General features: G+C 34.1%; 2 protein-coding genes across 2 annotated transcripts; one reads left to right on the top strand and one right to left on the bottom strand.

Annotated features, from left to right (window-relative positions):
- Positions 1-949: 949 nt before the first annotated feature.
- Positions 950-1,972, top strand: BKA55DRAFT_544489 (uncharacterized protein; the record flags this gene model as incomplete). The annotated part of the gene is made up of 1 exon (XM_046190717.1): positions 950-1,972. One exon carries the CDS (start codon positions 950-952, stop codon positions 1,970-1,972), a length of 1,023 nt encoding a protein of 340 aa, XP_046043800.1.
- Positions 1,973-10,606: 8,634 nt separating this feature from the next.
- BKA55DRAFT_146104 (uncharacterized protein) lies at positions 10,607-11,935 on the bottom strand. The gene is made up of 2 exons (XM_046184919.1): positions 11,722-11,935; positions 10,607-11,663 (listed from the first exon to the last, which is right to left on the bottom strand). The coding sequence occupies exons 1-2, from the start codon at positions 11,824-11,826 to the stop codon at positions 10,788-10,790; spliced, it is 981 nt and encodes a 326-aa protein (XP_046043799.1). The 5' UTR covers positions 11,827-11,935; the 3' UTR covers positions 10,607-10,787.
- Between the last annotated feature and the right edge of the window lie 12,604 nt (positions 11,936-24,539).

Genomic DNA, 24,539 nt, shown 5'->3' with positions numbered 1-24,539 from the left:
AGGCCTTCTGGATGTCCCTCACTTTTGTGCGTGTCCCGCACTTTTGTGCCCAACTAAGCTTGCTTAGTGGCCCCCCCTCGGCTCGAGCCAACGGGTATTGCACTGTGACTTACCCGAGATCCGCAAGGTCACAAATACAGTCAAACTGTCGCTGTGGCCCGTGCTAGCCCGCGACCGTAGACGCTCGCCAATTCCTAAAGTTGATTGACACTAAGGACCAAGACCATCATTTTCACCCGTAAATGGCCTCTTAAGGTTGTTCGCTCAAATCTAAACAGTGAGATCCGTTGGAAGCTTGCATGACATGGGGAATTTTACTTCCCTAGCTCCCATGGAAATAAGACTGCCCGACACTAATTGCAAACAATCAACAGCAAGACAGAATTTAGCCTGCAATTGCCCGCTCTATCCGTAAAGCTCGTTGGTGGTTATATCACCCCGGCTGATTGTATGTCGGAGCAGTCATGGAATTATGACGCCATTAATCAGATGCAAAGACAAACAATCTGGAGATACTTCCTGGCGAGCGGGATGAGTTGGCAGGTGGACTTAGCGGCTTCTGGTGATTGAGACTTAGAGATGTACTTTACATTTTCTCAGTCAAGATCATTTGCCAGAGCCTGTCAGCCCCTCTCTTGTTCTAAACAACACAAGCCTTCACCGTCAACTCTCGACACCTTCCAACCACGACATTTCTTCTCAAACGCTCTATCGTCGGTCCTGCGTGAAATCAATCACGCTTGTTAATACAAAGTCTCAACCCGTTCCGATGTATCATCATCATTGCCGCCCAGCGTTTGCTTCTTCCCGTCTACCAACACCGGATCCCTGCCTAAGATATGGCCAAGATGCGTTTGTCAAAATATAGGGGGGAAGTCATAGGTATAATATCTTGGGCAGATGATTGGAAACTCTGTCGTTATGCTTCTCTCCTGCATCATTCATCAGCATGGCGAATCACCTGCTTGAAGCGCAAGAAACGTTGTTGCCGACCTATGATGGGGATGCGACTGTTGTGCAGAAAAGAGGCGAGGCAGCGAAATCTCATGCTCCGGTGCCGTCATGCTCGACACCTGCCGAGCCAATTCCCACTGAACCAACTCCGGCTGCCCAGTTATCCAGCCAGCGAGAGGAAACCGTCGATCACCGAACCGACACCAACACCGAGGCGATCCTGACCGATCTCAAGCACCAAAATGTGGCGGTAGCCTCCATCCAGCCCATCGAGTTGCATTATCCCGCAAACACGGCGGCTGCTGCGCTCCCGTCAGCTGCTCTGGCAGGGGACGTAGATGAAGTAACCGTGGACTTGATGCATCTCGGTCCCAATACCACTGCTGCTCCTACCGATGAAGCCACACTTGCTAGTGTAAATGCAATCCCAGCTGCCTATGAAGGCACTGAATTCAAAGATCGTCTTCGCCCCCGTAAGCCGACAGTCGATCCCAAGCCGCAAGGAAAAACCAAGCGTAAAGCAGGTTCCAGCTCCACGGCTGCACCAGCCAACAAACGCCGCGCTCAGTCCACCTTAGCCCCGTCCAACTCAACTACAAAAGAAGATAAACTTGCCGAACTCGAAGCCCGCGAAAAAGAACTCGTGTCAGAAGTAGACGAGATCGCCGAACGGGTCAAAGACAAACTCTCCAAGAACATCCGCATGAAAGAGGAGCTTGCAGACAAGAGAAGCTACATTCAGCAAACTATTGATGACGCGGATACCGCCATTGCAGGCTTCCAGCGCGACATGGTTGGTATAAACAGGATCATGTTTGGGAGGCTTAATACACCTAATTATAATTTTGATGATAAGGTTGAAAGGTTGGAGAAGACAATTCTGCAGCAGCAGAAAGGGTTGACTGGGATTGAGAAGGAGATGGATAAGCATCGGAAGGATACTGCTAACTTGGTGGCACAGCATCGGCCTTTGTGGGACGAGCTGTGTGAGCTGAGGGCAGAGAAAAGGAAGTTTTGATATACAATAAACGTGTTAGAGGAGGAAGGGATGCAATCAATAGTTAACCAAACAGTAGTTTCTAGAGGACTGAAAGGCCTTTCTTTTTATGTTAATATCTACACATAAATACACACCTAGAGAAATGCGCCTTGACAGATTATTCTTTACTCCTGTCTCTTTAGTACTCCACCAATGCCCGGAACAGGGGACGAACATACCGATGTAAGGACAAGTCTAGGCGTGTCTTACCCGTAGGTTCACCCTCTAATCAAGAAATGACATATGAACTTTTGCTGACTACAAAAGGTTTTCGACAGATTCTCCAACGGATGCTGTAAGACGATCGCCGAGAGTACTTGAGCATGAGGACCAACGGTCGAGAAAGATGCCAGTCGGTGCATATTGTCAATGGTAAGAGAGACATAGAGGGCCACCATGAGGCGCATGCTGTGGAGGAGTGGCACTTAATTGTGGATTGTCAATTAATAGATTCCCTTGGGAAGAAGGTTCTGACAGACTTGCTGAAGTAGAGCCAATCCGCTCTTACAGTTTGAGAATGTCCTTTGAGGCAAACTGCTATCGGGCTATCCTGAAAGCCGTTATGGGAGGAGGCTTGGAAAGACTAATAGAAAAAGACTATCCGCCGGAATAGAAAAGGTTATAAGTAAGTGTTACTCCTCCTGGATGGTAGCTTTCTTGAGTAGCTTGATCTTCCAGGGCCTTGAGTTAGTTCTAGAGCTTTGAAGTGTCTACTTCCTCATCTTTTGCGGTGGACCGGTTGTTGCTGGAGTAGGAGTTTATATTAGATAAAGCGGAGTCGGTATGAATGGCCTTGAATGGCAGGACAACCTGGGTTGACCAAGTTCGATGGTGTTTTCTAATGGCTTATTTTGAAGTCGTTGTTGCTGGCAGATACATGCATAATACACCAAGTACCTTGAAGGCACCAAGTTGTAGCTCGAAGCGATAAAGGAGGTCTTGTTATCCACGGGAACGCTGGAGGCTGACAGGAACGAGTGAGACTGCACATACAAGATATATTCACCTTCAAAACCATTGCACGTCGAACCATAAAACCACAGATACAATGCCAGTTTATTTCCAGTCTCAGAGAAGGAAGGATAACCGCGCATATCACAGCCACCTTTCTTTGCAATCCGTCATAAGAAATTCTTCAATAGCTCCGGGATACTTACTCGTCGTCGTTCAGTGCCATTACCTGCATTTTCCATTCTTCTCAAATCTTAGTAGATCGCGGCTTCAGTATCACCAGGCATCCCAGTAGTTGCCTGCTTCATGCCAGGGCTCACACTATCTTGGGCATTATTCGTGGCTTTTAGAGGTCAGCAACATAATGCACCAGATATAAACCTTGGACATCCTACGGGAACTACATTATAAGTAAAAACGCCTATCTAGGGATACAGTAGTTACATGAACAGCTGAAGTCTCGCCGCCGTCCTAGCTGGCGATCTCCTCGAACCTGTGAATTATTAACAATATCATTCCATACTCGCAATGGCTTAACATACTTGAGTCCATGCATTTTGACCTCTTGGGCAACTTCCAGCGATCTCGGATCCTGGAATTCAATGGTGTTTGGTAGGGGAGAAATTTTACCCCGGGGATGAAGTTGCTGAAGCTCGGCAGCGACGAAGGACCTCCGGTAGACGGAATAAAACTGCTTGAACTTGACGGTAACATAACCTATACAATTCTCAGGTAGATGTAGTCAGAGCTTAAAAGTGGTACAAGACCCAGGCCTTGAGCTCTTGTCCATTCCAATACCTCAAAGACAGAGAGAGAACCGTTATAGTCGCTCAATTTATCCGAGGAAGAAAGGTGATGCTTACCATAACTCTAGAGCGCAAAAGGCCACTCATATAGCTAACGCATACATAGTGCTTCTCCGGCAATAAACGCACCCTTCAGCCCTATATTAGCAATGCATTATTACGTGATACAACAGGGATATCGACCTGGTGGCTGTGCTTATTCGCTCTAACAAGTATTTGTTGGATCAATCATGGCATTCTGCAACGCATCGATTTCGGTGTTTAACCTTGAACCAGATCCATGCAGCGTTAATATTAGAACTTTAAAATCGTTTACTAAACGGTACACGTAAGGAAATCTCGCACAATGTGACATCCGCCGAATTGGATCCATTCGCGGGGACAAGACTTGAACAACGGATCAATTCGGCGCTAGTCCAGGGAAATGTCTTTCCACTCTTGCTAGCAGACTGACTTAATAGCATGGTTATGTATGCCGCTGAGACCAGCTAGAATAATGAATCTTATATGGCTTTGAAATTGGATAGCAAAGAATCATACTACATGAGAGGATCCAGAAATCTGAACTCAAGTCAGATCCTTCGCCGGAGTCTACCATGTCAGTCAAGACTAGCCCTGAATGTCCTCTATCTGAATTCGAGTAGCGCTATTGCTTGTATTGGTAAGTAGCTAGGTGGCTGGGGATAAGTTAGTCGTCGACTGACTGCTATATGACCTACCTGTTCTCATTCTTGAGAACGAAATCGCCAGGCCATTTGCAAACGCCGCTGATGACTGCCGTTGGCGGTAAGAACGGGCTTGGTTTCAGTTAAGTTGCTATGGAGGGCCGAAGCTTGGAATTCATTGCCTCAAGCCCCCGTAACATAGACTACGCTCCTGATTGAGTTTCGATAGTCGGTTTCCAGTTGGCATAGCACAGCCATAATATACTGAGATTTGGTTTCAGTAACCTGAAGGGCTGTGAGTTGACAGTAGGTATGCCCTAGGATATGGTACTCTTAACGTTGATGAAGTGTTATGTTTCGATTGGCTCCGCTGGCTGTAGCGCTCATGCGGCCAAGAATATTCAAGAGCATAACTATAGAGGTGATAACATGTTGAGAAGGAACGAGGAGTGCCGGAGGGAGTGAATCGCGAGTTCGACCCATCACGCCGGGGTTTTTGCCTTGTCCCAGAGTCCAGTAGTTCTGTCACTACAAACAATGGCCTTAAGTTGAGATTTAACTCCACGATGTAAACCAAGTCATTGATTTCCGAGACATCATCTCTTTTGGATATTCTGAGCAATGCAGGCTTGGAGGGTGTGCTCAACCAAGTTGGGCGAGTATTAAACCAGGTCAGTAAGTTCAGGCTGAAAAGAGTCATGAGTATAGTCAAAATGTAATGAAATGCGGTTTAAAATTATATTGGCAGTGAACAGTTTTATTAGAGTAGATAAGCTTGAGCATCGGGTACAGGATGGGCAAGTTTCCGCTGCGTCTTTTAGCTGTCGGTTCTGGTCTAACTGGCTGTATCTATCCCGGTTTTACTTGCGATACCTGACGCATCTTAGGTCTCAAGGCTACTGGTGTTTCCACTGATGAGCGGCAATTATCACTTCAACTGCCGAACCGGGACTAGACATCGTCAGATTAACTTATTGAATTATATGGGCCAAAACGACATATGTAACCCTTACGCTAGACTGTTAGGCCTCTCGCCCGGCCCTTGCGCTTTCCCCGCTGATGATGCCATCAAGTCTGCCATCTTCGATCACTACACCAAGAACCCCAATGCCAAGGTCAGCAACCTCAGCGGCACTGGCATCCAGCCCCCTCTGCCTCTCCCCTTTCCCGAGAACGCCGTGCAATGCAAACCGCGTCACTGGTGATGTACAGGGCCGGGACCTCATATTTTGCACTGCCTTTCGTCATATATGACAGGTAGTGGAGTTGTTTGGGCTTATGATTAAAGTGGAAGGGTGCAAAGGTCCATGTAATACGTGGGCACAGGGCTAACCTGGGCTGTGATGCCGATAGCGGTAATGGTGCTAAGTGGGACGACCCTTGGGCAAGCTTGCGGTTTAAAAACAGAGGCCTGAATAGTCTATGGGAGCGCTTACATGAAGCATGATTGCTTTCAGCTATCGTGCTTTCAAGGCACTGAAAGGTATAGGAACCTCCAGTCTCTGCAATACCGGTTACCGGAAGCTCGATTCAGTTGGGTGTAATTGAATTCGACCAAATAGGCGTTTAATACCAAGAGTGCTTGTTGATAGCAAATTTGTGCTTTCTTTATCTGGGACTTGGCCAGAGTTACATTTTCATCGGTATGTGAGAACAGTCACCGACAGCAAAATCTGTCTTAGAGGAAGTAATGACATCGATACCAATGAGCTCTACTATCAATCCGAAGCGGTAAAGCTATGTTGTGGAGCTAAAGATGCAATTTAGCAACAAGTTTCTTCGCGGCAGTCAGTAACAACGCTCGACGCGAGGTCAAGGTTCCCGAATTTCGACGCTTTGCGTTTCCGACTCTCGGGACACCCGTGTCTTGCCAGGTGCTAAACGGATTTTAGACGCCTACTTCAATCCCAGAGGCATGCAAGCATTGGCAGGGATAAAGGAGCCAAGGACTGTATGTTTCCCCAGATAATGCTCCAACATCCGTATTGAGAGAACTTATCCCTTCATTCGCAACAGTGAAGAGACCTCCACAGATGAAGAGTTTACTGGCGATGTCATCGTCCGAGAACTCTGCCCTGCTTCTCTTGAAACCGTTACGGTTGTTGATCGAGCCAAACGCCGAGAGGTGGCTTTCAGAGAAGGTATCACTTTGGGCATTATAAGTTGAATCAAATGTGTCTTTCTTCCTCTTACCCCAATAGATGAATCAAAGTGATAGTTTGAGATCTCTATCAGGATATATACACCGAATACAGCCGGTTCTGCTCTAATCGTGGCATTTTACGCAACGGCACGCCAGCCGGCGGGAACCTCGCCCCCACTACTTGCACATCAACGTATTGATCTTTTGTGTACTTAAACAATCGGTGAAGTTGGATAGAGTGTGAGGAGGTACGAAGAGGGTTAACCTTATGATGAAGTGGCGTGAACAGATAGGTTTAGGTGTCTCATGCAACCATGAAAGAAACTGTCAGTATTCCACGCCCCCGTGCAAGGCTATATAGGCTGAGTATTAACAATACCTTGTTTCTCTAGCGTCTTACTTCCCACTTAACAGAGAGTGCACAGACCTGGGTAAGGCCAGGAAAAGATGGCCATTTACAAAACGGGGATAGTTAACTGCTCCTATCGTCAGTTGCACAGTGATGAACGTGGATAACGATGAAGTAGGTTCGGCTTATACTATACAGCGATTCTTTCCTGTATACTGTGGTTGAAGACGGTTGTTTTATACATTTCATAATGTCTTTGGCGAAGGCTCGCTGTTGTACCGGACCTCTCTACTGCCGATGAAATGAAATTGAAGTGTCTATTCCCGAAAGCTGGATTAACCGGGCCAGTGATATGCGTCAAGGAAGAAAAACATTGTTTCTTAAACTAGGCTTGTTGCCTAGACACCAGGGCCAATTTTGGCGAGGTGGGCTCCTTGTTGGGGTTGCTTAAATGTCCAAGTAAACTAGAGCAAGAGACAGTGGCGATTGCTACAGGAGGCTGATGTCAGTAGAGTTAAGCCATCTGCAAACGAGTCATCTACCAGCCCTGGTGCCTTAAGCTGAACTTCGGGATAGCTATTGTGATCCCAGATTTAGTTTCAGAGTGCAACTGAGCTCAAGAGTTACAAAGGAAATAAATACTGGTGTTCAATGGTGGTGGTTGATAGTTGATTCTGGAAACGGCTGTAGATAGAAGCCTCTTTGTGCTGGAAATTGGCGCCTCCCCTGGAAGTGTCAGATACAAGTGTGCACTTTTATCGTGATGTTCGGATTTTTGCGGCCTTTCCAACAGAGCTCACTCCAGAAATCCCGATCAAGTAGCCTGGCTACTATATGATTGCCATTTTTACCTGTCGCTGTCTGAAATTGTATCGGTTTGTTACTCTGGTTTCTGGAACTGGATGAGGTTGGCTGCTTCGGGAATCTATACTAATTTATAGTCCCTTGTAGTATGGCCAGCTCTGTATAGTACCTTGATTATATCATTCAAAGATTAGAAATTATCTTCACGAAGTCGGAGAACCATCTTAGTGTCCCTTAGTTCCACGCTTCGTAAGTAATGGCCTTCTTGAGAGTTTGGTCTAATTGTTATGATAAAACCCGGCGAGGTTTCGCCATATGACCCCGAAGAGAGCTCTGTCGTGGCACATTCTGTGAATTCACAGATAACGGAATCTGTGTCGCGGAACTCAGGGATGTGTATCCTCGTGGCTTGGCTAGCAGACTGAGGTGGCCGCGCAACCGCACTTGAACTCCGAAATCTTCAACTAAGAATAGTCTACGGGCTTCAAACTTCTATTTGCATGGGTTCAGCCAAACTTAATCTTATGACACCTATCCTTGCACTTACATGAGCATCTTGACCGAAAGTGTCTTTGATACTAGCGCTGAGCTGTCTTACGTCTGTTGCCTGCGCCTTGAGCAATACCCTCAAAAGTATGGCTGGTCTCCCTATGCCTAATAATTATGCCAGGTTTGTGAATGACAGAATCCTCACTTGACAGACTTGAGAGTAGGTGTGGTTTTATATACTGAGCTGCTTTCATTATCAAGGCTGGCCAATGGGTTGAGCTTGAGCTTGAATGACGTGGTGTTCCAGTCCGGGACAAGTCTGGCCGGATTATTATGTATTTACTCGCTAATTTCCTGTGGTTTTGAAGCCTGTGCGCTGTGGCCTACGTGAAGGATAGACTCCAACTCCCGGAGAATAACATTGCCTGGCTTTCAGGAGTTCGGAATAGCATCTCTTGGAGCTCAGTCTTAGGGCTGAATCACTTCTTACGATATGTCAGAAGCATCAAGTACCCTTGACTTCCGCTAACGTTCCTTTAATCTCCCAAGGCAAACTCGCTAACAGTCAGGCTTTCTTAGCACCTCAGGCTCGACAAGCCACTTGAAACCCAAAGACTTGGACTCCGAGTAACGGAATTAAAACCGGTGTAACTCCAGGTACTCTCGCTTATGGAATCTTGACGACTTTCCGTTTTGGTAATAATGAGCGGAGATTGGTCCCACACGTGACATGCGCGAGTACTCAGGTCCGTTACTTGAATGCCAGTGCGATTCGGCTGTAGCTCACTTCCCATATCAAGAAGGCGTCATGTCAACTCTGAGGCGATGAAAATGAAGACTTGAAGCGAGAGGGTACTGTGAAATGTAAGATGTTGTGGGGTGTACCGAGCACTTGAAACTCAGGCTTGTATATCAGCTTGGTTTGGACATCAAGGTTAGGTTGAGCTTGGAGAACTGATTGGTGCTCTGTGTGGTGATTCAACTGAGAAGTTAATGATTGCAACAAGCTTTTCAGGATGTCTTTAAACGGACATGAAATGGCAGCCTTGAAGGAGTATTATAGCGAAAATGAAAAGGAAAATGAGTGCTATTTGGGTCTGTCATGAATCTTGGCATTGATACTATATTAGTGTCGAAATAGTGTATTTGGTTGCGTGGTGAGCGCCAGCAGACAACGGGTCATATATTCTTTGACCTCTTCACGACATCAATACGAAAGCCCCAAAGGAAGAGAAGTCCATAGACTCGGCCGTGGATAAGAAGGACTCAAGTCGTTTCGCTCGTGGAGACAATGCCTGATCCATTGTAAATAACTAAACACTGCGAAACCCTGCACTAAAGGGGCAGACCTATCGTCCCATCCCATTCCATCCTTTCAACACCAAAACCATACATCTACTCACCCCTCCTCGACTCCTGTACCAATAACAAAGAAGCAGCCAAACTAGCATTTGCCAATTCCTTGAAAACATCACGAGCCTCACGTAGCTCCGCTCTCGCAGTATCTAGCTGCTCTTGAAGAGCCGCAATTTCATCAGCACTACTTTGTGGATCGCAGCCAGTAAGGCTCTCCACAGCACGATAGGCGGCAAGTAGGTTGTTTGCACGGCTAGCCTCTTCTTCAGACTGCCAGAAAGATCCGGGGGTGCCGAATCGTTGTGCTTTGTTTAGTGCTTCTTCCATCTCTGCGAGGGCTGTCGGGACCGTGTTGAATACAGCGTTTCTCTGGATGAGAGGGTCAAGGCGAGTTGATAGGGCGTCAATCTCAATCTCAAGCTGGGCGATACGTTCTCGGACCTGGGGAATCGCTCGGAGGGTTTGCGGTGGAGTACGTTTGGTGGCACCAAGATCAACACTTGGCGTGGAAGCTGTTTCTGGAACCTGGACCCCGAGATACTCCATGGGTATATGCGTGGTAGAAGCAACTGGCTGATGCTGTCCCTTTCTGAAAGTCACATTCCTGGTGGTGGAAGTACCTGGCTCATGCCGTGGATCGAGAACCATGTCAAGAAGCTTCTGTCTTGTAGGTGATGGGTCCAGCGATGTAGGAAACCGAAGCTTGTTGAGTAGAAAGCCGAGAAAGCAGGCAACAAACACACCGCAGTTGACTGGATCCTGTTGTTGAGGACAAGCCTATCAAGAAGACTGGTCAGCATACGGAAACGAGACCGATATGAGTGTCAACTTACCATGCGTACAAGGCGGAGAGAATCAACGTCAAGCATGCTCTCAAAACAGCCCTGAATACGACTCTCACGTTGTCTGCTATGCAAACTGTCATAATGCTCGACGTAAGCTTGCTCCGGGCGCAACACAGCAAGGCTCCAATGTCTACCTTGGCTCTGGTGGTGAAGGGGGATGTAGATGACCTCGTTTGACTCGCAGACTCTGGTGAAACCGACGGGAGGTTGGTGGGACTCTTGGTTGTTGTCGACTTGGACGTACAAAGGGTCGAGGACTTTTGCACCTGGAGTTTTGCTGGTGCGGGTGATGTACTGTAATAGTAGGTTCAACACGTCGTCTGTTAGCTGTGCAGTGGGATCTTGAAGTTGCTGTTGAGCTAGTTGTGAAGTAGTTTGGCTGGTTTCTAGTTTATCGACAGAGGCATCATCGTCGATAATGGATGAAGGATAAGATTGATCGCGGTGGATTGGTGAGATTGAATGGCGGGGCTGAGAAGATAAATCATCATCCGTAAACAATTGTTAGTGAGTAAGTGATAGTCAAGCAAGTCAGTGCACATACCAGGAAGAGCGACGTAACAATCATCATCAGGGCTATGAATCTCTTGCTCGGGCGAAAACAGACTGTTGCGATGGTCGAGAGCTGGTGTACGTGCACGACGGCCAATCTCAACAGAAGGAGAACGTTCGGTGGCGGTGTACTTGGGACGTTTGGTAGCACGATCCTGCTCTGACTCTGACATTGGATCATCGTTCTCGTCGTCACTGGCGTCAAGTTCAGGAATCTCCAAGTTTCCAAGGCGCAACTTGAATGCACGAAGAGCTGCAGCAGCTTTATCCTTGGTGAGAATATGCTCACCATACATAAACGCCGCATCGTGAAGTTCACCGCCAGGTTGCCAAAGGTCAGACAAGGTAAACTGATGCTTTACCGCCAACTTGGTCATAGTTGTAAGCGGCGCCGTAGTACTAATTGAAATGGTCTCCGTGATGCGCGGCATGTATATCGGATTCGCCCAGTTCTGACGACCGCCCCAAGTCTTGTCGAGATAAGCCATTTGTTCATCTCGTCGGTCTGCGCGACGAAGGTTTGCTTTGTGATCTCGTGCTTGGTTTTGTATGCCTTTGATCTTGGGAATTTGCTTGACAAGGCCATCAAGGACTTGGAGACGTTCGGCCGAGGGGAGTTGTTGGAGGTTGCGCTTGACGATGTGCATCGTGGTGATACCTTTTGTCGCGTCGGGGGAGTCGTCGACGACACGTCCGATGTAGTTTTTCACCTTTGAAAATTGTGTCAGCGGGCTTGGTACGGGAATTTTGAGTGAGTCGCATGCTCACATGGGCCTTTCCAAGATCGCCATCGCCATCGCCATCGGGACGCTCGTTATTGACTGACGCGTTGATCAAGGGCGCAGACAGGGCACGAGGCGTGCGAGGCGCCATGATGGAGAATTATTCATAGTGAATCCTGCCAATATCGGCTTGCGTTGGTGTCGCGTCGCGTCGCTTGTGCACAAGACGTCGACGTTGATGTTGATGATGAGTTGGGACGTGACGGTGAGAAATTGGGGGACATGACGTAAGGGTTAATCTTTTCTGTTGACACCCTTACGTCATTTTCTGTAGCGACAGCACAGCCATTAAAGCCTCGCTGACTTAAGCACCAGCCACTATAGCCGCAGTAGGTAATGCCTAAAAGGGAATAGAGCAATTTATTTTCTATTTATTTATTAACTTATCTCTTTAAGCGGCATAAGACTACCACAAGTCGCTTACCCTGCTTTTTTACAGGTATGGAGGAAGGCCTATAAAGGTATTAATTTTAATAGTTATTTTTACTCCCTTTAATAGCGCCTTTAGTATTATTACTAAAGCCTAAGTTATAATATTAATTAATATAGCTATAAGATAAAAAAAAGAAAAAAAAGAAAAAATCGCTTATAGGGAAGTCTTATATAAATATAGTAGGGTAATATTAATAGACTTTATAGGGGTTGTTTTCTTAGTAGCTTAGCAGGCAAGGACTTTTTGGCCCTTCCTTTATACCTGCAAGGTATATAAAGTTCCTATTAAATAGCTTTTTCTTTTAATATTATTAAAATTATTAAAATCCTTAAATAAATTAACCTTAATAAGTCTTAAGTAAATTAATAAGCTTTTAAAAAATATATAATTTAATAAATAATTATAATATAAATAGCTTGCCTTTTAAAGTAGTTATTAATAACCTTATTAATATACTTTATATTTTACTTAAAAAAGGCTATAATAATAATTTTTAATCTTTTAATATAAAATATTATAATTTTTAAATTAACTTTCTGCCTTAATAATTACTTAAATTATTTTAGTTTTTTATATTTATTATATTTATATAATTATAAATTTAATATATTAAAAACTAGGCGTTTTTTTAAATTAATAATAATATTAAAAATAAGTAAAATACTTCCTTTTTTAAATACTTATATTTATATACTTAAAAAGGTATTTTTATTATAATAGCTTATATATAGCTTAATATTCCCTTATTTAGACTACTGCCTTTTTACTAATTTTACTTTATCTATTCTTATATATAAGGTTAATTAGTTATATGCCTTACTATATGCATTTAATTAATTAAGTTATAACTTCAGGTCGATTTAACTTTCACCAACTAACTTATATAAAGTAACAGACTTAATACAATTCCTTCAAATTTCTGAACCCCGCCTTTACCCCGCGTTTATCCAACTCTATATACAGACTCCCCCTACGCTCTCATGGTCCAAGACCATGGCCAGGCTATTACCAATTCCAGAGCAGCTCTCCGGCAACGTCAGCTGCCCTTATAGATACACTAAGAAGCCACTCTTTATATATAGCTAAGCTTATAAAGGCAGTAAAGAAAGCTGCCTTATCTAATTAAAGAGGATAACCTTTCCTTAAGGCTATTTTTAAGTCTTTAAGACCTAATAGCTTATTATTAACTTAATTTAAATTAATTAAATTAATATAATGCCTCTTTTTTATATAACTAATTAACTAGATTAAGTTATAATTAAAAATAGCTATTTTAATAAGGTTAAATTTACTTCTTACTAAGAAGTTTTTTATAATAATAATAATTATTATATATATTATATAAAGTTTTTCTTTATTAGCTACCTTTAAGGCAGGCTTAATAATTAAATTAAAATTATAATTAGTTATATAATAGATATAATTATATAGCTATAAGCTATTTTATATAAGTATTAAGGCAGTATAGCTATTATATTATTAGTAAAAAGGGTTAAAAGTTAGGTTAAATAATATATTTTATAATAAATAAATTAAGTATAATATATTATAAGGGTTAATTAAGATATAGTCCTTTAAATAAATTAAAGGAAAAAGGTTAATTTAGTTATTAAAATATAATTAATATTAGTATTACTTAATTAAGGTAGTAATTATATTATTAAGGCAGATAAACCTTATCTAATTCTGACTTTTATAATAATAGCTTGCTATAGGGGTCTTACTATTTAAACTATTAATAAAAAGATAAAAAGCTTAATAGCCTTATATAAGGCTAAAGGTAAGGGGGAAAAAAATAGCTTAATATTATTATTTACTTAAGAATTTATAAAGAAATATTCCTTAAAGACTATTAAAAGGCTTTTAGCCTAGGAAATTAATACCTTTTTTATTTATTTATAAAGTTTATATTATTATAAAAATTTAAGTTAAGTATAGTATTTTTATACTTTTAATTATATTAATTTTAATATAAGTAATAAGAGGGAATTTTTAAAAACCTTTTAAGTAATTATAAAGTAATTTAATTATATATTATAATAGTTAAATCTAATTATATTAAACTAAGCCATATTAGGTTTATTATTAATAAATAGTATAAGGTATATAATAAATATTATTAAAGTATTATATTTCTTAATAATAAATTTAATATATATTAGGCTTAATTAATATAAAGAAGTTATATTAATAAATAGTAAGTTAAGTTTTATTTGCTATTAAATAAATATATTTATATAATATATAGCTTATAATACTTTAAGTCTAGCTTATAGTAAGTTATAAGTTTATAATATAAGCTAAATTATAAGGCTTATAAAATATTTTAAAGTAAAGTATAAGTTATTATATAATTAATAAAAATAAGATAGGGTATATATAAGATAAGTGCTATATTTTAATTAAGTTATAATATAATCTCCTTCTTTTTATTAGTCTTGCCTTTAAGACCTATATATCTGCTTTCTTTTTATATTATCTTAATATATACTAACTTAAACCTATATTTATTTATATAAATTATTAATATTATATTAAAGTTTAAGACTATTTATATTTATTAAGTATAAGTAATTTTAATTATAAATACTAATTTTTTTATTATATTTTATAATTATTATAAACCTTAGAGCTTAAAATATTAAATTAAGGAAGGTTATTTTAAGTATATTTAATATACTTATTATAATTAAAAGTATAATAATAAGGATATCTTAATTCTAAAAGGTTTATAATATTATATATTTTTTCTTTTTCTTTTTAACTTAATTTTAATAGTTATTTATTTTATAATATAAAGGTATTATTTAAAGTATAAAAAGGAGGTTATTAAAATTAAATTATTATAATTATAATATTAAGTAAATAAGTATTTAAGTTATTTAATATAACTTTATTATTAAAAGAATTAATTATAAAAGTATAATAATAAAATACTTTATTTATAATAGAAAGGGTTTTAAACAGGTAAACTAGTCTATACTAGGTTTAATATTTACAGAGTTATAAGGCATTATACTAAGCAGTTATAAAGTATTATATCTCTTAATAGTAAATAGAGCAGGTTAGGCATATTTAGGTAAAGAAGTCTTATTAATAGCTAGTAGGCTAAGTTTTATAAAAGTGCTAATAAATATAATTTATATATTAGTAAATAATAATAGTAATTAGTAAGGTTATTATAGGATTAGTAGTAATTATATTAAATTAGTATTAATTATAATAGATTATTTATAATCTTAAAGTCTTAATACTAATCCCTTTTAGTATAGGTATAATAATTAGTAGAAAATATAGGGTATATATAATAGAACTGCTAGGGTTATAATATAATCTCTCCCCTCTATTAGGCCTTATCCTCAAGGCCTAGTTAATATATTTTCTATTAGTTATTCCTTAGTAAGTTTAATCTTAATCTTATAATCCCTTTAAGATATCTAACTGCATAGCAAAGGCTAAGAAAACCTTTATTAAAAATTATAAATCTCTCTATATTCTTATTGCGGCATTTAGAATCCCATTATGCCTTATTCTAACTATATTTATTAAAAGATAAAGGATTTATATATCTTTAATCCTATAAAATTAAATTACTATAATCTATATATTAAGTTAAGAATATCTTATAATAATTATAGCCTTTTTATAATAATAGGTATATTTTATTTCTTTATAAAACTATTTTTATAAGTTTTACTAATATAATATTAATTAAGAAAATTATTAATAAAAAGTATTATTTAAAATAAAAAAAAGAGGCTACTAAAGATAAACTAATTACTTTTTAAGCAGAATTTACTTATATTTATAATATAATAAATACTTAATTTACTAAAATTACTTATTTAAGGCGCTAGTATTATTAAGTAAAGGTAAAGGGCCTAGATATAATCTAATACAGTTTTAACTCTATAAATAAACTTAAAAAGGTAAAATAAGATAAGTAAGTAGCTTTAGAAGGTATTATAATTAATAGATCTTTTTATAATTAATTTATTATTACTAAATAATTTAAGTAAGATTTATTAGGTTTTAGTGCCTTCCTTAATCTTTCTAGTTTTAGTAGAAATTCTTTAGGAGTTATTAGGTATTAGTAAGGTATTTAGATAGTTTTTATATATTTTTATTTTCTAAGTAGTTCTTTTATTTAATAAGATATTTTATTTATTTATTAATTCTCCTTATATTTCTAATTACTTTTACTTTATAGACTTTTAGTCCTTTAATTTCTTTTAGTTTATTATTAGTTTTAACTTATATTATATTAGCTGCTAATTTAAGTAATATAATATAAAAGATTAGATAGAGCTTAACTTTTAGTAGTAAGTCTAGTTTATAATTATTTTTTAAGATTTTTCTTTTAACTTTATATAGCCTAATATACTTATAGTCTAATTTATAATTTAGTTATTTTATTATAATGTTTTTTATAGCTAAGTAAACTATATCTTCCTTTAAGAAAGTTAATCTCTTAATCCTTTTTATATTATAGTATTTTTTATTTATTTTCTAATAAATTTTAATTTTTTCCTTAATTCCTTATATAAAGCTTTTAAGTCTTTGCTCTTAATTATAATAGCTAGGTTAACTGTTTTTAGTTCTTGCGCTATATAGTATAGGTCTAAGGTAAATCTAAAATTTACTACTAAAGGTGTTATTTCTATGCTTTTATTATATGCTATATTATAGGCAAGTTAGGCGCTTAGTAGTTTTTCTATCTAATTATTTTATTTATAATTAATATAGTATTATAAGTATTATTCTAGTACTTAGTTTATTTATTTAGTTTATTTATCTATTTATAGTCTAAATGCTATTAATAGTTAGTAGTTTAGTCCTATATATGCTATAAGCACTTGCTAGAACTTGCTTATAAATATAGTTCCTCTATTTATTAGGATCTTATATAGTAACTTATATTCCCTAACTATCCTATTATAAAAGATATAAGTAAGTTATTCTGCATTTATATCTTTTCTATAAGGTATATAGTAAGAGAATTTAGTAAGTTAATTAACTATAACTAAGATATTATTATAAAAGATTTTAATTAAAGGTTCTTTTAATAAAGGTAGCTTAGTTATGCAGTCTATTATAATTAAACTTTATAGTCTTTTTACTACTTCTAGTAGTTATAATAGGCTATAAGGTTTATATTATTATACTTTAGTTTTTATATATAAATTATATTATTTAATAACCTTTTCTACTATCTTTTTAATTCCTTCCTAATTATAATATATCTAGATGCATTTTAGGGTTTTCTTAATACCTTAATAGCTATATAGGGGATATCTATATATATCTTATACTAGTTCTTCCCTAAATTATTTAAATACCTATAGTTTATTATTATAAGTAGGCATTTTGGCTTTACTTCTAATAGGATCTTAAATATTATATCTTATAGTATTGTTTTAGATTTTATTTATTTATTCTTTTTAATTTATAAGTTTATAGTTATTTATAAATCCTAGAGTTTTTACTTATTATATAAATTAGTATTTTCCTTTATTATTTTTTTTAAGAGTTATTCTTTTACTTTTATTATATTAGTATTATAATCTAGGCATTAACTAATAGTATTAACTTATTTATTATTTAAACCTTTATAATAAATAATTATAAAGTTAAATTTATATAGGTATTTAGTATAATATAGTTATTATTAATTAAGTTCTTATATTATAATAAAGTATAAAATATTTTAATAGTTAATATAGACTTTAATTTAATATATATTTCCTATAAGGTAGTATTTAAACTCCTTAAAGTAGTTAATAATTATTAGGAATTCTTTATTATAAATAAGGTAATTTAGTTTTACTTTATATAATTTATAAAAATAAAATATAATTAGGTAAAGCTTTCCTTTTTTATTTTATTATTTAATTTATCTTCTTAATATAAAATCTAATAAGTTAGTCTTTAGTTTTATTTCCTTATTAAGGTTAAATATAACTAATATAGGTTTACTAAGGATAGCTTATTATAGTGCTTTAAATGCTGCTTATATATCTTATTTTTATATAAATTTCCTATCTTTCTTTATAAGTTCTATAAGTAGGTTTGTAATTTTGCTAAAGTCTTTAATAAATCTTTAATAGTAATTAGTAAATCTTAAGAAACTTTAAACTTCTTTAATTATTATTAATAAGGGCTAATTTACTACTATTAAGATTTTCTTTTATTTTATTTTAATTTTACTAAGTATAATAATATATCTTAAAAAGTTTACTTTTTTTATATAAAAGTAACTTTTTTCTAATTTAACTAATAAGTTAATATCTTATAAGGCTTTTAAAACCTTATAGATATATTCTTTATATTTTTCTTTATTATTTAAAAAGATTAAAATATTATCTAAGTAATATATTATAAAGATATTTAAGTATTATTAAAGTATATTATTAATTATTTATTAAAATATTATAGGTATATTAATAAGTCTAAATAGCATTACTAAGTACTTAAAAAGTCTAAATTTAGTTTTAAATACTATTTTTTATTTATTTCCTTCCTTAATATAGATTAGGTTATAAGCTCCCTTAAGGTCTAAAGTAGTAAAGATCTATTTGCCTTATAGGCAGTTTTTAAGTTTTATAATAAGTAGAAGTAGGGTCTTATCCTTAATTATAAGAGTATTTAACCTCTTATAGTTTATAATAAGTTATAGTTTTCTGTTTTTTTTTAAGATAAATATTACTAGAAATCCTATTAATAAATTAGATATCTTAATATTCCTTTTTACTAGTTTTATATTTAGGTATTTTCTTAAGGTAGTTAGTTCTTTTTTATTAAGGTTATAAATCTTCTAAAATAGTAAGTTATTTATTTTAAGCTATATTTTATAGTCTTAGTAGCTATATTATAGTACCTTTATTTTAAGTTTTTCTTTAAATAGTTTTTTATAGATATAGTATTCTTTTAGGATATTTTTAAGTCTATCTTATTATTCCTTTTTCTTAAGTTCTTTTTAGTGTTTTAATTATTTATTTAGGTTATATAGTTAAGTTTTAAAGAGACTTAAGATCTAGTAGTTTTATTATTTTTTACCTTTTATATACTTATATTATGCTCTTATTAGAGGTAATGAATTCTTTACTTTATGCTTGCCTATATTATCCTCTTTAATTAGGGTTTAAAATCTCTTATTATTTATTATAATTATTTTATTATTACTATTAGTATTATTAAAAAAGGTAACTTAGCCAGTCCTCTAGTTAATATATAGGTTCTTCTTTTATAGCTAATTTATATTAAAGAGGATATTAACTTCCTTATTTAGTAGAAGTATATTAAAGTCTATTCCTTAATTCTTTCCTTAAATAAAGACCTTAAGGTAATTAATCTCTTAATTTATAATTTTATTATTATAATTAAAGAGTTATCCTTTTATATTAAGTAATAAGTAAGGTTTTTACTTCTTTCTTTATAGTAGTTTTAGCTATATAACTATTTCTAAGTTAATAAAATTTCATTTAGCTTTATAGTTAATCTATATATCTAGCTATTTTCCCTTAATCTAAACTTTTAATACTAGGCATTTTAGTATTAGGTCTTTATATAATCCTAAAGTATTTAGTAATTTAAGTTATTCTTATCCTTACTTTTTGCTTATCTAACGCTTTGTTATAGATAGTATATAACTTTTCCTAATATATCTTAGTATATCTATTTACAGTTATTATTATTATATCCTTCTCTATTAAGGCAGTTATTTATAAACTTATTATTAATTAATTACTGCTAGAAATATTCTTCTAGTTCTGTATTTTATTTATCTATATATTATTTTTAGGCTAACTAGGGTATAACTAGGTAAAGTCTATCTGCTTCTTATTAATATTATATCTCTTTAATAGTATTTAAACTTATATTGTTATTTACCGGGTTATTTATTAGGTAGCTATATTATCCTTAGCTTATTTTTTCCTAATATTTATTTTCCTATTCTTAGTGTTTTTCTTTAATTTTATTAATTTTTACTTAATTACATACCTCCTTAAGGTTAACTAGGGTAAAGATTCTTTTTTAAGTTATATTATTATCTAACTTAGTTTTTATTAATTTTTTCTTTAGGTAATTAAATTTTCTATTTATAATTTCTTTAAATTCTTTTTTAGCTTCTTTAATAAGTCTTTATAATTAATAAATTTCCTTATAAAGTTAGTTTACTTTATAGGTCTGTTAATAGTAGGCTATATTAAATTTTAATTCTACTACTTTTAGGTTTTTATATTATATATATATTAAATACCTCTTTATTTCTTTTCTTAAGTAAAGTTTATTATTAAGCATATTAGGAATTATTATTAAAAAATAATTATTATTAAGTTTTTCTTACTTATATATTTTATATTAATAGTATTTATAAGATAACTATAATATCTCCTTATACTATTTATTTATAAAAAATATTTAAATATTATCTTATTTATTAAATTTTTCTTCCTTATATAAGGGGTTTATAGTATTATTAATATAATAGGCTTTAATACTTAAAAGTTTAAGTATATTAATATTTCTATATTCTCTAGCTCTTTATATATATTACTCTTTAAGTAAGGTCTATATTCTGCTTTCTGCTTTATTAAATAGTGGTTTATAGGGTTATTTCTACTTAAGCTTAAGGTATTTATCTTCTTTATAGAGGTATTATGTAGTTATTTATGCTACTCCTCCTCTATATCCTATACTTTAGGAGTATTAGTAGTAATAGGCGCATATCCTGGCTGCTGCCTCTTATTCTTTATTAAAGGCTTTTTCTTTTTTCTAAAGCTTATTTATTATTATAATTCTAGTAAGGACATTATCTATCTTACTAGTAGACTTGGCTTTATTATTTATATTAGGGATAACTGCCTTTCCCTGCCTTATTATTCTTAAGACTTATAGTTTTTTAAGTTTTTAATTTTTTAAAGTTCCCTTTATTAAGCATTTTATTATTCCTTATAGTTTAGGTTATTATAAAGCTTTTCTTTCTTATTTTTATTATATTATGCTAGCTTGGTAAGATATCCTAGATTATTAGCTTTCTTATAGGCATTCTTTTCCCTTTAAATCTAATTCTTAGTCTCCTTATCTCTTACTAATAGGTTTTCTGCATTAGCTTCCTTATAGGTAGGAAATAGGTCTTATAGTTTCTTAATTAAACTATCTAGGTAGGGGTACTACTTTAGTTCCTTTGTTTTCTTTAAGCTAGTAGTATTATAATTACTTTTAAGTATTCTTAATATCTTAGTTTATATAGCTATTTATAAGTCTTATTATTTAATTAGTCTTAAGGCCTACTTACCTTAATTAAGGTTTTTAGGTTTCCTAGGCTTTAGGCATTATTATGCTATATATTTAAACTAGTTATAGTTATAGTACTTATACCTAAATATATCTTGCTATTAATTATTATTATTATTACCTAGCTAAGTAGCTTTAAGTACTATAAGTCTTAACTATATTTTATATAAGGTATTATTTTACTAGTTGCCTTATTGCTATCCTTAGTTTTAAGAGTTACCTTAGTTATTATTATTTTATTATTAGTTAGGGTAATATAGGTTAAAGTTATTACCTTATTTATAATTAACTCTTTCTCTTTTATATTTATATTATTATTTATTAATTTTAACTATTATAATAATATATATAGTTAGACCTTCTTTAAGTCTATTAGCTAGATATAATTTATCCTTAACCTTTTCCTTTAATCCTTTATAATAAATTTCTATTAAGGCTTTATTATCTTATTTAGTCTTAAATATAAGCTGCCTAAATTTAATAAAATAAGTAATATAAGACTTATATTATTTAAGTATAAGTAATTCTACTATAGCTTATTATTCTTTATTAATTACTTTAAAGTTATCTTTAAGGGTTTATTTAAAATTATTTTAATTTTTAAAGATATTTTAAGTATCCTAGTCCTATTATTCTTTTTTATTTTTAAGGAAGTCTTTTAAGATAGGTTTAAACTAATCCTTTATATCTCTTTAAATTAGGCTTATAGTATATAAAAGTTTCTTTATAGGGGTATTTAGCTTATTTTTATAAAGGCAAAAGTAAGCCTTTATTTAGGTTAGGAATAGGATTATATTTATAGCTTAGCCTCTAAAAGGTTCTAGCTTAAGGGGCTTAAGTGCCTCTTTAAGGTCCTGTTTATTACTTCCCTTATTAGTAGTTATAGTAAGATATATATTTATTTAAGCCTATAAAGTATAAATAGTATTATAAAGCTATTAAACTTTAGCTATTATCTTAATAGTATTAGGTAGTACTTTAATATAAAGAGGTGCTAGGCTAGTATTACTAGATATTTTAATAATATAATATTACTTAATTATTAATATAGTATATTCTAAATAAGAGCTATTAATATATAATAAAAAGGGTTTTAAATAGGTAAACTAGTCTATATTAGGTTTAATATTTATAAAGTTATAAGGCATTATATTAAGTAGTTATAAAGTATTATATCTCTTAATAGTAAATAAAGTAGGTTAGGTATATTTAGGTAAAGAAGTCTTATTAATAGCTAGTAAGCTAAGTTTTATAAAAGTATTAATAAATATAGTTTATATATTAGTAAATAATAATAGTAATTAGTAAGGTTATTATAGGATTAATAGTAATTATATTAGATTAGTACTGATTATAATAGATTATTTATAATCTTAAAGTCTTAGCGCTAATCCCTTTTAGCATAGGTATAATAATTAGTGGAAAATGTAGGGTATATATAATAGAACTGCTAGGGTTGTAATATTATTATAATATAAAATTAATAAATAAGCTTAAGGTTTTAAATAATATTAAGTCCTTTATTACTATTAAGGCTTAATTATTAAAGGCAGTTAATATTATTAATTAAAATAAGATTTTTATTTTTAATATTATTAATAAAAGTTTTTTAATAGTTATTAGGTATTAATAAGGTATTTTAGTAATTTTTATATATTTTTATTTTTTAAGTAATTTTTCTATTTAATAAAGTATTTCCTTTTATTTTTCTTTTTATATATATTTTTAATTACTTTTACTTTATAAACTTTTAGTTTTTTAATTTTTTATAATTTATTATTAATTTTAACTTATATTATATTAGCTAGTAACTTAAGTAATAAAATATAAAAGATTAAGTAAAGCCTAACTTTTAGTAATAAGTTTAGTTTATAATTACTTTTTAAGATTTTCTTAGTATTTTATATAATTTAATATATATATAATTTAATTTATAGCTTAGTTTATTTAATTTAATGTTTTTTATAGCTAGGTAAATTATATTTCTTTTTAAATAGGTTAGTCTTTATAACTATTTTAAAGTATAATAGTTTTTTATATTTTTTTAATAAATTTAAATTTTATTTTTATTTTTATATAACGTGTTTTATAAGCGAGTGACCCATATAAGCGAGTGACCCAAAAATCTCAACCTTCTCAATTAAATCGGCAATAAAAATACCACAAATTATCAGATCAATTAAAACTAATCGCTATATTCTTCTAAATTAACCTCAATTTCCTCCTGACAGGTCCTTGTATTATGCCCGGCCCTGCCGCATTTGCTACAATGTAAAACCCTCGGTCCCTTAGACCTTCCGCGACCACCACTTCTCGACGATTCGGCTGCTACCTGCGTATCAACATCCATCTGATCAATTGCTTGTGATGCCTCTTCTATAGTCAAAGGCCCTCCTTTCTGTAGTCTAGTCCTTTTCCCCCTCCGGCGTCGCTTTACTATCCGATTCTCTTGTTCAACTTGTTGAAGCCTATCCTCTAGTAGGACTATCTTATGGATAAGGACGCTTGTTGCCTTCTCAAAATGCTTAACAGCCTCAATAATTGACTCTGGGGAGCTGCTCTTATGGTTTCTAACCCTTCCCTGTAGATATTTAGAATGCGATTGGGCCTCTAGTAGTGTCTTTGGGGTCCTTGCAGTCCAAGGGTTGAAGGTATCGTGACCTCTGCGGGAGGTGTCGGGGTCCGTAATTGCACATCAAGCTTTGAGATGACATTTTCTGGGTCAAAGGGAGCAAGCCCAGCTCCTCTAAAACCTCCTTTGATATTACTTTCTGTAATAGTAGCTCGGTGGGCGGCATGAAAGGCAGGAAAGAACTCGATCTTGGTGATGTGGTTTATAGAGCATCCCATTAGACGCTCTATTTCTCGCCCATAGGCCTTTTTCAGCGGCCCAAAGCACCCTACATCAAGAGGCTGGAGTAGATGAGAGGCATGAGCAGGCATACAGAGGGTAATAATCTTATTCTCCTCACAATATCTCTCGAATTCGATAGAGTGGTGGCTTTCATGACCATCGAGGATTAAGAGACGATAAGAACCAACTGATCGGTCCTTTGTTGATCGATCAAAGTGCT

The sequence above is a fragment of the Fusarium redolens genome (assembly GCF_020744475.1).
Source record: "Fusarium redolens strain MPI-CAGE-AT-0023 chromosome Unknown BKA55scaffold_19, whole genome shotgun sequence".
NCBI lineage: Eukaryota > Fungi > Ascomycota > Sordariomycetes > Hypocreales > Nectriaceae > Fusarium > Fusarium redolens.
Note: the sequence above shows the minus strand (reverse complement) of the source record. Positions and strands in the feature narration are given on the sequence as shown.